The 13,438-nt window shown below is 37.9% G+C and overlaps 1 protein-coding gene across 4 annotated transcripts in view; it reads right to left on the reverse strand.

Moving 5' to 3' along the window:
• The window catches only part of LRP6 (low density lipoprotein receptor-related protein 6), a 179,570-nt gene that overhangs the window by 72,299 nt on the left and 93,833 nt on the right, over window positions 1-13,438 (reverse strand). For all 4 annotated transcript variants that reach the window (XR_826921.1, XM_010858689.1, XM_010858688.1 and 1 more), the window contains 4 exons: window positions 8,172-8,368; window positions 6,333-6,464; window positions 2,999-3,395; window positions 1,767-1,938 (listed from right to left, as the gene is read on the reverse strand). Coding sequence is in view for 3 of the 4 variants with exons in the window: in XM_010858689.1 (XP_010856991.1) it covers window positions 1,767-1,938; window positions 2,999-3,395; window positions 6,333-6,464; window positions 8,172-8,368 (898 nt within the window). In the remaining variant the exon portion in view is untranslated. The remainder of the gene's footprint in view (window positions 1-1,766; window positions 1,939-2,998; window positions 3,396-6,332; window positions 6,465-8,171; window positions 8,369-13,438) is intronic.

Below are 13,438 nucleotides of genomic sequence, written 5' to 3' on the forward strand. Positions count from 1 at the left end.
CGCCGAAGAATTGATGCTTTTGAACTGTGGTGTTGGAGAAGACTCTTGAGAGTCCCTTGGACTGCAAGGAGATCCAACCAGTCCATCCTGAAGGAGATCAGCCCTGGGATTTCTTTGGAAGGAATGATGCTAAAGCTGAAACTCCAGTACTTTGGCCACCTCATGCGAAGAGTTGACTCAATGGGAAAGACTCTGATGCTGGGAGGGATTGGGGGCAGGAGGAGAAGGGGATGACAGAGGATGAGATGGCTGGATGGCATCACTGACTCGATGGACGTGAGTCTGAGTGAACTCCGGGAGTTGGTGATGGACAGGGAGGCCTGGCATGCTGTGATTCATGGGGTCGCAAAGAGTCAGACACGACTGAGCGACTGAACTGAACTGAAACAGTCATAATAAGCTAAGAAAGATAAGATCAAATAGGGAATTTTTAAAATCCCTATGAAATAAAAAATCACGTTCTCTTCTCTGATGTAAACTATGTGCTCCTGCCTTATGTACACACAGTCCTCTGGGACACATGGGCCAAAACTGTTTTTCTAAGAGTAGTAACACATATACACTCATGGAGAGTCCAGGGTGGATCAACAATTCGCAATTCGTGAACTGGAGGGGAATGGTGTATAATCTGTACCCCAATGATGCTCATGGCCTGTCTGAAAAGTAAACTCACAACCTCTGTCTCAGCAGCACTGCACTCCAGCTGCTAAAAATTTCAACACTAACATGGATTTAGAGGGGGTGAGGGCAGTGAAACACTAACAACAGGGAAGACATTTGTATAGTCAAGTCTTTGTGAAGTTTTCTATTAATGGAAACCAGCTGCAAGAGCAGAAGATGGTTTTCAGGACTTAAGCCTAGTGGAATGGGTTTTTTTTCCTATTCCAAGATTCCAACCTGAAACGAAGGCCCTTTATCTCATTATTCCCTGAGAGTCCCTGTCACTCCCAAGAATTACCTTTCTAAAGTAACTGCTCTATAGCCCAAATTATCTATTACGAGATGCGTGCCGTGGCTTTGAAGAGCCATTCAAACCTACACCTTATATGAAATCATGTGTTCTCCAAAGAAACACTGTGATCAAAACTCTGTTTTAAGTATGTGACCCACAAGACCTCTAGCAGAGCCCAATTTAAAGTTGTAGAATTCAGACTTCACATTCATTATCAGGGATTTTCACCCTTTACAAAACAAAGTAATAAAATACTCACATATAGTGGCTGTTTCCACCATAATTCTATTCTGACTGCCCCAACGTAGTTCTATGATTTGTTAAATATTTTCCCTCAAGCCCTGGCTAATTAATTTTTCTCCCACATAGCTCATAAATCAATTTAAAAACAGTTTGCATGTAACCATCTTAATAGTTAATATATACCACAAACTTCCCCAACACCAACAAAGAGTATGCTTTGTTTTCCTGACAATGACTACCAGCTCTTCCAGTATCAAGCTTATTTAACATCTGATTTGCGCAAACTACCCCTAGGAAATTCAGGCAGTGGTTTTACCCATAATGAGAAAAATCATTCACATAAGCTTTTTAGACTAGAAATAGATGAACACCTATTTCTCATGTAAGTTTAACTCAGAAATCTTCTGGTGAGTTGGAAGAAAAGATGTTAATTCCTATAATCCTAAAGGTTGATTAAAATATAAGACACCTCTGGCAACCCAGTGAAGAGACAAGAATATCTGCATCACATCACCATCAACTCAAAAACCCTTATAAAAGTGGTTTTAAAGTGAAAAAGCAAGAAACAAACCTCAATTTTGTCTGTTTTGGCATCTCCCCAGTATATTTTGCCTTCATCATAATCCAAGGCTAAACCATTTGGCCAACCAAGAGAAGTGTTAACCAACACTACTCGATCAGAACCATCCAAAGCTGCTCGCTCAATTTTCGGGATTTCTCCCCAGTCAGTCCAATACATGTACCTACAGAAGTATACAGAGTATGAGCTAAAAACGGACAATAAAGTGTAAATTTCAGATATCCTGAAGGTGAGATCCAACCCTTTTGTACATTGGTTACCAGTTAACATCTACAGAAGGAAAAACAAGATTTAAAACATACAAAGAGTCTGTTTAAGACATTTATAATTGCAGTGTATAAGCTTGTAAAAAATTTTTTCAGATCAAACAGTGTTTTCTAGGACTGATAATGAAAAACGCCTTCCAATAATGAGATTCTATGTTTAGGTTTTTTTGTGTTCCTTACCAGGAACAATCTTCTCTCTCTTGCTAGCTTATTATCTCTGACAAAAAAAAAGGTTATCCCAGTAGTAATATTCAGATGGAAAACCAATTTCCCCAAATAACTAACTCTTCTCGTAGCACTGATTCTTGTGGCTCCTGAAAGTTTAAGGGGCTCAAAGGCATTGGCATGCACTGAAGTGTAATAATCTGTCATTATGTTCACCCTCAGGATGAATCTCACATTAACAAATAACGTTGATGAGTATGTAGAAAGCTGTGTTTCCATGGATCATGGTCAGGGTGTAATAGCCAAAAAAAAAAAAAAAAAGGAAGACAGACCAGGCGTATAGCTGCATATCCTGACCAAGTTTTAGAAATCAGGCCATTCATATATTTAGGGACATTTAAAAAGAAACATATTCTTTACCAAATCATCCTAGAAGTACTGAAAATGAGATGAAATTAAATTTTCTAGAGGAAGAGAAAGAGTTCTGAAAACAATTTCTCTCCATATTTTTCATGGTCATGATACAACCTTGGCAAAATCTGCAGCCAACACCCAAAGTCAGCAAGTATGGACTTAATTTAGAAAGAAAACGTATTAAAAACATTCAGGGGAAAAAACTAGCAATTCATTAACTTGAGGTTTTATTCCAATCACTGTACTCTAAAAATGCACAGTCATTAAAGAACTATTTATTGGAAAGCAACATATACTTCATGTTGTTTTTGTCAATGTTTTGGGTACCTGCGGAAATAGAAACCCCTGGCAAAATTTTCTGTCAGTAGAGCCTCTTACCCAACCATGGGATCTAGCACAATAGCCCGGGGTTCCTCTAAGTCCTCTGAAATCAAGATCTTCCTCATGGTCCCGTTGAGCCTTGTCACTTCTATCCGATCAGTGCCAGTGTCTGTCCAATAAAGATTTCGGGCAACCCAATCAACAGCAATACCATCAGGATGGGCAATTTGGGCAGTGACCACAAACTGACTGCCAGATCCATCTATGAAGGAGCGGCGTATGGCCCTCACTTCATCATCAGTCCAGTAGATATAGCCTTCCACAGGATCATAATCTATGGCAATGGCATGGCGGATGTCTTCTAACTGTAGAACAATGTCAGTGAAATCTGGTGTATCCAAAGAAATGCGTCTCAAGTCTGTCCTTCGGGCTAGAAGCAGTAATTCAGTGGCACCTAGAACAACAAAGGGAAAAACAATGAAGAAAAAATGGAAACCCACAGGCCAAATTTAGTCTCTAAATAAAGAATGCAGAACTTTTTCAGGAACTGAAAAGCAATGAGTATAAAAGGATACTAGGGTCTATTTTGGGTAGAATAGAAAGTAATGCAGTAAAACAGGAAGAGCTGGACTAAGAGGTCATGCTCTGTAATGGCTGAACTCTCCAAAACAACGTCTGATTCTCTCTCTGGCTTCATTCATTACATAGCCCCTGGAATTAAGAACAGCCACTTAAAGGTCAAATGAATATAACTAAGTAATGACTAAGAAGCTAAGTAGCTAAATATTAGAGGAAGTATAAGATATATGTCCTTTGTTCAAGAAAGATGTTTAAAAAGGTAAGGAATCCAGGACAAGGATCTTTTGTTATTAATGAGAATGTTCTAAAATTGGATGGATTGTGATGATTGCACAACTCTGTAAACTGACTAAAAATCACTGAATTATACACTTGAAAAGGCTGAATTTTATGATATGTAAATTACCTCGGTAAAGTTGTTTTAACAAAAAGAACTATAGGGCAATGTCTGACAGAATTAAGGACAAAAGAGGCTATGGAGGAGCAAACAGTAGCAGAAGAGAGAGGGAATGTGAGGGGAGGTAACCAAATAAATGTGACCCAGTGGTTCAAGGTGAGACCTGTGCGTTTAACAGAACCGATTCAAGCAGTTATACAAAGTCAGGCAAAACACCTCATCTCTCTAAGCCTGATATCTTCATCGATATCTCATAGGGTTGCTGAGAGACTTAGAGGAAATAAATATAAAACTCAAAAATGTACCAAATACAAAAGTACTCAATAAATACTAGCTAATACATTATTTTCTAATAAACTCTTTAATTTTTATTTCACTGAGTTTTTAAAAACAGATTTATTTATGAAGTGTTTTAAAACCAAAGCAGCAATCAATAAAAATACAGCTCAGAATGAGAACATTACCTCAATCTTGTTTGTTTTGATTTTAAATGCTCAAGTCAACCACTAGCAAAAAATCATCTAACATTATATAAAAGCTAACAAAAAGACAGCAAGCAAGTTGACATCTGGAAAACGATTCCCAAACAAAGAAATGAGTCTGAAAGAAAATACTGATATTAAACTTCAAGCATTAATCTGGAATTATAGTAGAAAAAATTAAGGAGAGAAGAAGCTCTCAGCATCAGCTTTTTGACTCATGGATTAATTATAAATAAACCCTACCTTGGAGAGAATACAGCCCTAAATGCCACAGTGGACACCAAGTAGGAATAACTTTATAAAATTCACTGCCTCCGCTAACTACCAAAAGGAGCCAGCCATAAACTCTTCAAACAAAGAAGTCTTAGAAAGTGAAGCTGTTAATTTGGCAAGGGGATCAAAACAAAATAGTTAACTTAAGGCTGCTGCTGCTGCTAAGTCGCTTCAGTCGTGTCCGACTCTGTGCGACCCCATAGACAGCAGCCCACCAGGCTCCCCCATCCCTGGGATTCTCCAAGCAAGAACACTGGAGTGGGTTGCCATTTCCTTCTCCAATGCATGAAAGTGAAAAGTCAAAGTGAAGTCGTGTCTGACTCTTAGCGACCCCATGGATTGCAGCCCACCAGGCTCCTCTGTCCATGGGATTTTCCAGGAAAGAGTACTGGAGTAGGGTGCCATTGCCTTCTCCAAACTTAAGGCTACTACATGCCAAATGTATATCTGAAATTAAGATGCTCATTAAACAGGTACATTTGCACTGCTCTAAGGCTGTAAACAGACCACTATGGCTAAAATAAACCCACTATTTTAAAGTCTACATTTTTTAACAAAAAAGCAACATTACATAAACCTTTTGTTTTAAATTGAAACCAAATTATTGTTTGCCATGGAAACGTGTCACAAGAATCAGCCAGTTTCACCTCTGACCAGGAGGATAATTTATCAATGCCAAGTCATGACAAATACCCTGTATACCAACTCAATCCCATCTCTCTGACTCCCTGATCCCCTTGCCAGAAACTCTACTGCTGCTGCTAAGTCGCTTCAGTCGTGTCCGACCCTGTGCGACCCCATAGATGGAAGCCCATGTCCCTGGGATTCTCCAGGCAAGGAACTCTAACCGACTCCTAAATAAAGGCTTCTACTTTTCAGAGTTAGATAAAGAAGCCACTGCTACATACAATTTTCTTACCAGGTCTTGTGGCTAGAGAACCAGATGGTGATCCATAGGGTTAAGAATGAAGAACAACATTCTCTTTAAGAAGAAAAAGAGAACTGGCATTCTCCCAAACCAGAAGGACCTTGAAATGTCCTAAATCAGAACATTTCTCCAACATGCCCTCTCTACAGGGAACTGAGAGCAAGGAGAAGAGGCAGTGTGGTGGTTAAGTACAGCAACAGGCTGCTTTGAGCAGAACAATAAGGAATTCTTTTCTTCTTCTGAAGGCACTTCTCTATTGTTAAAAGGCAATTAAAAATATCATTCAATCATTTTTCAGAAAATGTATCTATCCCATGATAGTCTTTATAATTAAAAGTTTAATATACATCTTTTCCTTGCAAAGGTTCTTTATTTACAAATGTTACTTGTTAAAAATATATTCTTTATGAGAATATTCATTTCCACAAGAAGCAACTGTGATATTCATGACTGAGATCTAACAAAGAAGAGAAATGGCACCTATTTTTTCCCCAAAAAATTGCATGTTAAAAATTCAGCTAAAATACTAAAATAATTTATAAAACAACATTCAAGAGATGCCATAAAATGCAAAACACTCCTATTACATAGGCAACTGTGAAGACTGAGGGATTAAGTGACTAGTCTCCCAAAGCACTGTAACTTACAGAGCTTATTATAGAGAAATAAAATAACCATATAGAATCCCAACTGCTATCTAAAATTCTTCCTTCTTGGCAACCAACTTCTTACCATCTTTGCAGGTTTTTCCGTTCTCCAGGAGTGTGACCCCAGTTGGGCAAGCACACTGATAAAAAGGCTTGACTGGAGACATCAAACACAAGTGGGAACAACCACCATTATCAATTCCACATGGATTTGTAGCTGTCAAATATAAATCACACTGATTAATACCAATGATTATGGATGACCTCCCCCACTCTAGGTACACAAAGGTTAACGACCATAACATAAGCACCTCTGATAAACCAAATTATTACCAAATGTCATCTGGGTGCTTGACGACCAGACCATCTGCAAGGAAGGGAATTAAACAGTGAAAAATCTACTTAGCATTCTGTATCCAAAGAGGAATACACAAGAAGTAAAGCAGGCTGTCCCTGCCCCAAAAGAGCTTGCAATCTAGCCAGTAAGCCAAAATTCATGAACAGTAATAATGGAAAATACTACAGAACAACGAAATTGAGATCTTGCACATTCAGACTGTAAGTAAGTATAGAGTCAATGGGAAATAAAGCACTAACAGATTGGAGAACTGAAGAAAAGCTTCATAGTAGATACAGGCATGGCAGAAGCCTTGAAAGACAGGAAGGACAGACAGGAGGACATTTAAGTGTGGTAAAACCACACGAATGAAAGCTTGGAGGCTGTACACTGTGTGAAATAGGAAGGTGATCAGAGTAACTGAAGTTAAGATTTGACTAACAACAATAAAAGCTGAATGAGCACAGAGAAGGGAATGTCTGTGGTGGAGGCACGGAGAGTCAAGAAAAGCCACACTGTGGAAAAGATTTACATGGAAAAGGTAAGCATTATGGATTTTAAAAGGGGAAACTCAGAACCAGAGATTAATTAGAAAATCTGAAGAAACAATAGAAAAGGATGAATTTAAACAATATTCAGAGAAAAATCAACATGGAAACAAAAAATATGAAAGATAAAAGGCAGTATCACAGATAATTGCAAATTCTCAAACAAGTAAAACATAAAGGATCAACAGTGCCATTAAAAAGCCAACAATGAGAATAAGACATTTATACAAGTGACTAACATTCTTTTTTTTTTTTTTTTACAAAAGAGTAACACAAACATTTTAAAACATTTTTATGAACTCATGATCACTGGATTCCAATATGACACATTCAATATTTGACTATCTCCCCTTAAATGGAAAGAGCTAATACAAAGTAATGCATAATCCAAAAGCCCTGCATTTTTGGCTCTGGAATACAATCTGAAATACACTCAGACACATGTCAGACATTTATTTACACACAAGTGCCAAACACTTAACATTCTCTTGCAAGAAACTGTTGTCAGCAGTCACAGTCCAAATCATTATAAAGGGTGACCAGAAACAGAAGAAAAAGGAGGGGGAGATATACACAGAAAAGGGATAAGCAAGTACTTTACTGAAGCAACCTGAGGTACTTAAATGAACCAGTTACATTAATAATTACATTAATTAATAATTAAGAGGTTTCCATTCAAGGAAAGTGTCTGTTTCTAAACATACAATGGACGAAATCACTCATTAGTGAGAAATAATATGAATACAAAATGTATTTGCACAGAATCTTAATATATGAGCTATCTCAATTTTTTTTTTCCTCTCTCTTCTTTACCTTCATAACCCCAGACTAAAACAAAGGGCTGAGGTGGTCTGCAGCGATAGATACTAAGCTACAAATGGTTTAGACTATTGTCTACCTTGAATTTTGACATTTTCCCAATTTTTTATTCCTTCCCACTCTGAATACATCCTCTCTCCTCTTGCCCCCTCACTAAAGCCAGACATCAGAGGGCTACAAAACTATTCCAACTTGCAATTTAAAAATCAAGATCACTTACCATTTGGCTGCCTCTGTTGGCTGAAGACATGTATATCCATGGGAGAGAAGATGTTAGAATGGATTTCACGCAGACCCTCGCCAGTGTACTTGTTGCAAGCCAAAATGGAATGTGTATTCCAGTCAGTCCAGTACAATGTGTCCTCAAATAACGTCAGGGCAAAAGGATGTGGAAGGGAACCTTTAACCACCGCCTGCCTAGTAACCCAAAGAGAAAAGCGCAAACATTTCTAAATTTTCTTTTTTAATCTAAACTTTATTGCTCCCACTGAAATGGTCTTGTAGTCCACATTAACACATACAAATCCTGGATAACACATACCTTAAGGTCAAATACACCTATGAAAAATAGTCACAGAGTAAATTCAAATTTATTTGAGTTCATGGTGTGCAAATTCCCCAATCAAGAACGGTTTCTAGCTTGGCACCGGGCGCCAGGCGCACTGCAAGCAGACGAGTGAGAGCTAACGTACCAACACTGCTGTCGGTTCCCATCTCCCACCCTCCCACATGATTCATGTCATCAGAAGGAGGAAGGCCAGCAACATGAAAAATCCCAGGGTTTGAAGAAGTCACTGGGAAGTAGTTTTAATTAGCAGTAAGTTTCTCCCTTCTTGATGTGGAAGAACAAATAATCTGAGCCTATTTCTTCGGTCACTTTTTATGGCTTTCATAAGTGAAGAGTAAAAACATGCACATGAGGCTAGAAAGGCATTCTGGGAGAGTTCTCTCTGCAAAGCCCAGATTAGCTGCAGCAAATGATCATCTTAGCTGGCTTTCTGCTGTATGGTTACTTCATCCCCACAAGCCAAGGGGCAAAGAGGAAGCCCAACCACTGGCTGAATGTGTTCAAGAGACAAAGCAGATCCCCAAATTCATAAGCAATCCTAACTATATGGAAGGAGAGGTAGACAGCCTGACCAGTACTCAAGACACAGAACTGTGCAGTCTCATGGAGAGTTATGTAAATAAGAAAATTCTTGAATAATGAATAAATCACATTTAAGCCACAGTAATAAATTAAGAAAATAAATGCTTTGATATTTTCGTAATACCAAATCTTAATATTTTCATAAATCACTCAGCGAGGAGAGAAAGAGGAAAATGTAAGCAATTAAAGAGAAATAAAGGATAACACACTCAAAGACAATCCAACTTTTCGGTCCGTAAGGTTATCTGATGATTTCTAATACCTAACAGACCACCTATACTAAATTAAAGAGCAGTAAGATCATTTTCATCTAAGCAGAATTACACGGAATGATTCTAGCCTAAAGTGTTTAAAATTTGAGCCAGATTTTTCAATAACTGAATTCAAGATTAGAATGACTAGTTTCACAAACTTTCTATTTTAAAACCTCACAACTATGCCACCCATCACCACAATTTTCTCCTCTCACTTTTCTTAACTCTCACTTCCCTAGCATATTACTTTCTCTCTCATTTCCCAATAACAACTGTCACAATGTCACGATGTCTACTTCTGAAGTGGACTTTCTTTCACTTTTTAAATGAACAGCTTTATAACATTTACGATTGTTACTATGTGAGTGATACCATAGTTCAAGTTCAAATTTAAATAGGCTTGCACCCCACTCCAGTACTCTTGCCTGGAAAATCCCATGGATGGAGGAGCCTGGTAGGCTGCAGTCCATGGGGTCGCTAAGAGTCAGACAGGACTGAGTGACTTCACTTTGACTTTTCACTTTCATGCATTGGAGAAGGAAATGGCAACCCACTCCAGTGTTCTTGCCTGGAGAATCCCAGGGACGGGGAAGCCTGGTGGGCTGCCGTCTACGGGGTCGCAGAGAGTCGGACACAACTAAAGTGACTTAGCAGCAGCAGCATATTTTACACTTAAGTATCCCAAAATTCATTATGGTAAAACATAAACAGCTGCCAAGAAAGTAAAGTAACATGATTGAGAAATATAAGTAATACTAAAGATGAAATTGCTTAGGCTTTCATTAGACATCTTAAAGTATCTGAAATTACATTATCAGTTCTTTGAAAGACTTTGGGGAGGAAAAAAAGTCTAAGTCCTTTGTATACTATTAAATAAAAAGTTAAAATTCACTCTAATAAGCTTAACACAGAAGAATTAACAGATAGCAATAGCCAAAATCCCTCTGTAAAAGATACACGCATTTTACAACCTGACTGAAAGCACTGATGTACTGATAAGAAATGAGCCTGGCGTGCTGCAGTCTGCTGAGTTGTAAAGAGTTGGACTTGACCTGGCAACCAAACAAGAAATGAGACAGAACTGAGTTCAAATGTCCCCCTGCAATTACAATAACTTATTTCCACAAATTCTGTTTTCCTCACCTGTTATTAAAAGATGATAATCTAACCTGAGTTACTGTGAAGATTAAATCATAATATATGAAAAAGCATTTAGGCAAAAAGCATTTAGGCATTATGCTTGGTACTTAATAAACATTTCATAAATGGCTCCTCAACTTTAGGATGTCTGTTTTCAGTATTTTAGTATTTCTGATTCAGGGATAATATTTTACAAGTTTAGTAAACATTTCATGTGCTAGTCAATAAAAAGCTTACTAGAGTCAAGTAAATACTAGACTTTGGCTTATTTATATTCCCAGGATCTCACACAATACAGTATGTATGAATTAGTTAGATTCATTAGTATTATTACATACTCAGTGAATGCCTGATAAAATGAAACATTTTAAATGAAATATGAAATTAACAAAAAGCACAGCTAAGATGGCTATCACTCATTGTCATATTCTTTGGTAATTTGTCTAGCCAATGGTGATCTGTTCCTCAAAGTACAGATTAGTGTACACTGTCTTCACCTGTCTTCTCTCTGGTTGGGACTACTCCCCTGGAAACTCAAGTGAAAAGAAGGAGTTGATCATGGATAGTGAGAACAAATGTGGCAGGCAAGATTGAAGCCCAGTTCTTCAGTAGTATGCCTCAACTATAACAGGAATTAAAAAGTGGATCACTACAATGGGTACCAAAAGAAAGAAACCAAAACCCCAAGTGATGTTATGCTTTAGTGCTGGCAACCTCTAAGCATCACCTCGTCCACCTGCCCATCATTTTCTTACGAGCTCATTCTCGCCAGTATCCCAAGCACAGGTGTGCACTTGCTGTCTATTTCAGATTCCACGGCTGACAGGTGCCTCTTTCAAATTCTGCACCAACCAGACTTACCCTTTATAAAACACCTGTGCACTTGTATTCACTTTCTGTTTCTGGACCTCCTCCCAGAAAGTTGTCCTCTGCCCCTGACTCAGAACTCCCCATCTGTGTAGGAAACAAATCTACTTAATCACATCAAAGTACTACTATGATAAATTCTGACATCTGAACCTAACCTTAGAAGAGTTTCTCCACATCACAGTGAGGTTTTCTTAACACCTAAAAATATGACAACAGTGGTAGCAGTATACAGTGTTTGAAAAAAATCTCTACAAGTCTTTCACAGGAAAACAGAACAACTAGGAAGGAAAACCAAAACCTCATGGACAACACTTGCAACCAAGACAGGTAAGAAGGTATTACTTCAAAACCCTAGACACAGAAAGGAAAACTACCAACAGCTGTAAGATCTGATTAGCATCAGCACTTCTGCAGGAGGAATCAGAAGGAAAAAAATAGGGCATTTGGCAGATCCAGGCCCAGGAGAACACACAACAGATAGCAATGGAAAGCTTCACAAACCAATCTGAGAGCAGCAGCTGACAAGGAATGGTTCTGGCCACTTGGAGAGTAAGTGAATACAAAGACTGGATGGATGGTACGGAAGGGACTGGCATACTAACAAGGAACTCTCTCACTGGCCCAACAGAGCTCCCTTCCAGACAAAGGCCCAATCCGACCTACAGGGAACAGAAAGAAAGTGAGGATGACAGTGCAAGAGAAATAATGGAAAATAAGGTGCAGAAAAAACTGGCAGAAGGAAACAGAGCTAGGAGTTTGCACAAGCAAGCTGCCAACTTTTCAAACACACACACTCAAGACTTCTGTAAAGTGAATGAAGTTATGATAAACTCTGCCTTCTTCAACAAGTTCCAGAAAAACAATTTCATGTGAAAATATAAAAATATATTAAGATCAAGCCCCATTTTAAAAGTTAGTTTTAAAGGCACTTCCCTGGAGGCCCAGTGGTTAAGACTCTGTACATCCAATGGAGGGGGCACGGGTTCAATCCCTGGTCAGGGAACTGACATCCCACAGGCCACAGATGTGGCCAAAGAAATAAAAAGTTAATATTAAAAACAAAAAAGAATAAAGAAAATAACATCCCTAAGGACAATACAAATATGCCAGAAAAACTGGCTCTAGAGCAAATAGTTCACAACCTATTACAAAATACTTTAAATGCTTTAAAGTAGTATACTAGTGATAAAAGAACAACAAAAATTTAAAATTTAAAACCTCAAACTGAGGTGAAAGAACTAACGAAAGTGTCAGAAGTCACTTCAATGAATTATCAACTAGAAATAACACAAGAGTGAATAAACGGAACCGATAAGGAAACAGAAACAGCTGGTGAAAATAAAGAATTTTTTCTTTTTTCGTGATTTTTTTCTGTTTTATTAAGAAATAATTAACATACTGGGTTGACTAAAAAGTTCATTTGGGTTTTTCTGCAAGATGTTAAAGAAAACATCTTACATATTATTATACATATTGTGTGTGTGTGCATATATGTATATAAAAGGCAAAGGGTGTTAAACTGGGTAAAACTAAACAAGATTCAACTGTATGCTGTCTACAAGAGGCACACATACCCAAAGACCCAAATTTACTGAAAGCCAACAGTAACCATAAGTGAGATGAAGTGGTCTATCAGACAAAACATACTTTCAGACAAAAAAATATTACTAGAGATAAAGCAGCACCTTTTATAATGGCAGTCAAATCATCAAGAAGATATAGCGATTATAAACATACACAAGTAAAAACAGCCCCAAACAAAGCAAAACCTGACAGAACTGAAGGAAAAAACAAAACAGTAACAGTCTGAGATCTCAAAATCCTATTCTCATTAATAGGTAGGACAACTAGACAGAAAATCATCAAGGATATGGAACTCTGAATATTAGGACAAGTATCAATTAATTTTAAAAGACTGAAATCATACAAAGTATATTCTCTAAGATCCTGTTCAATGGCCAAAAAAAAAAAAAAAAAAATCACTGCTTTCCCCCAAAGGTCAGGAACAAAGCAAGAATGTCTTCTATTCAGCAGAGGGTCTAGTGAGTATTATGAAATAAGACTAAAGGCAAC

Source organism: Bison bison, unplaced genomic scaffold, assembly GCF_000754665.1.
Source record: "Bison bison bison isolate TAMUID 2011002044 unplaced genomic scaffold, Bison_UMD1.0 scf7180017864390, whole genome shotgun sequence".
Taxonomy (NCBI): Eukaryota; Metazoa; Chordata; class Mammalia; order Artiodactyla; family Bovidae; genus Bison; species Bison bison.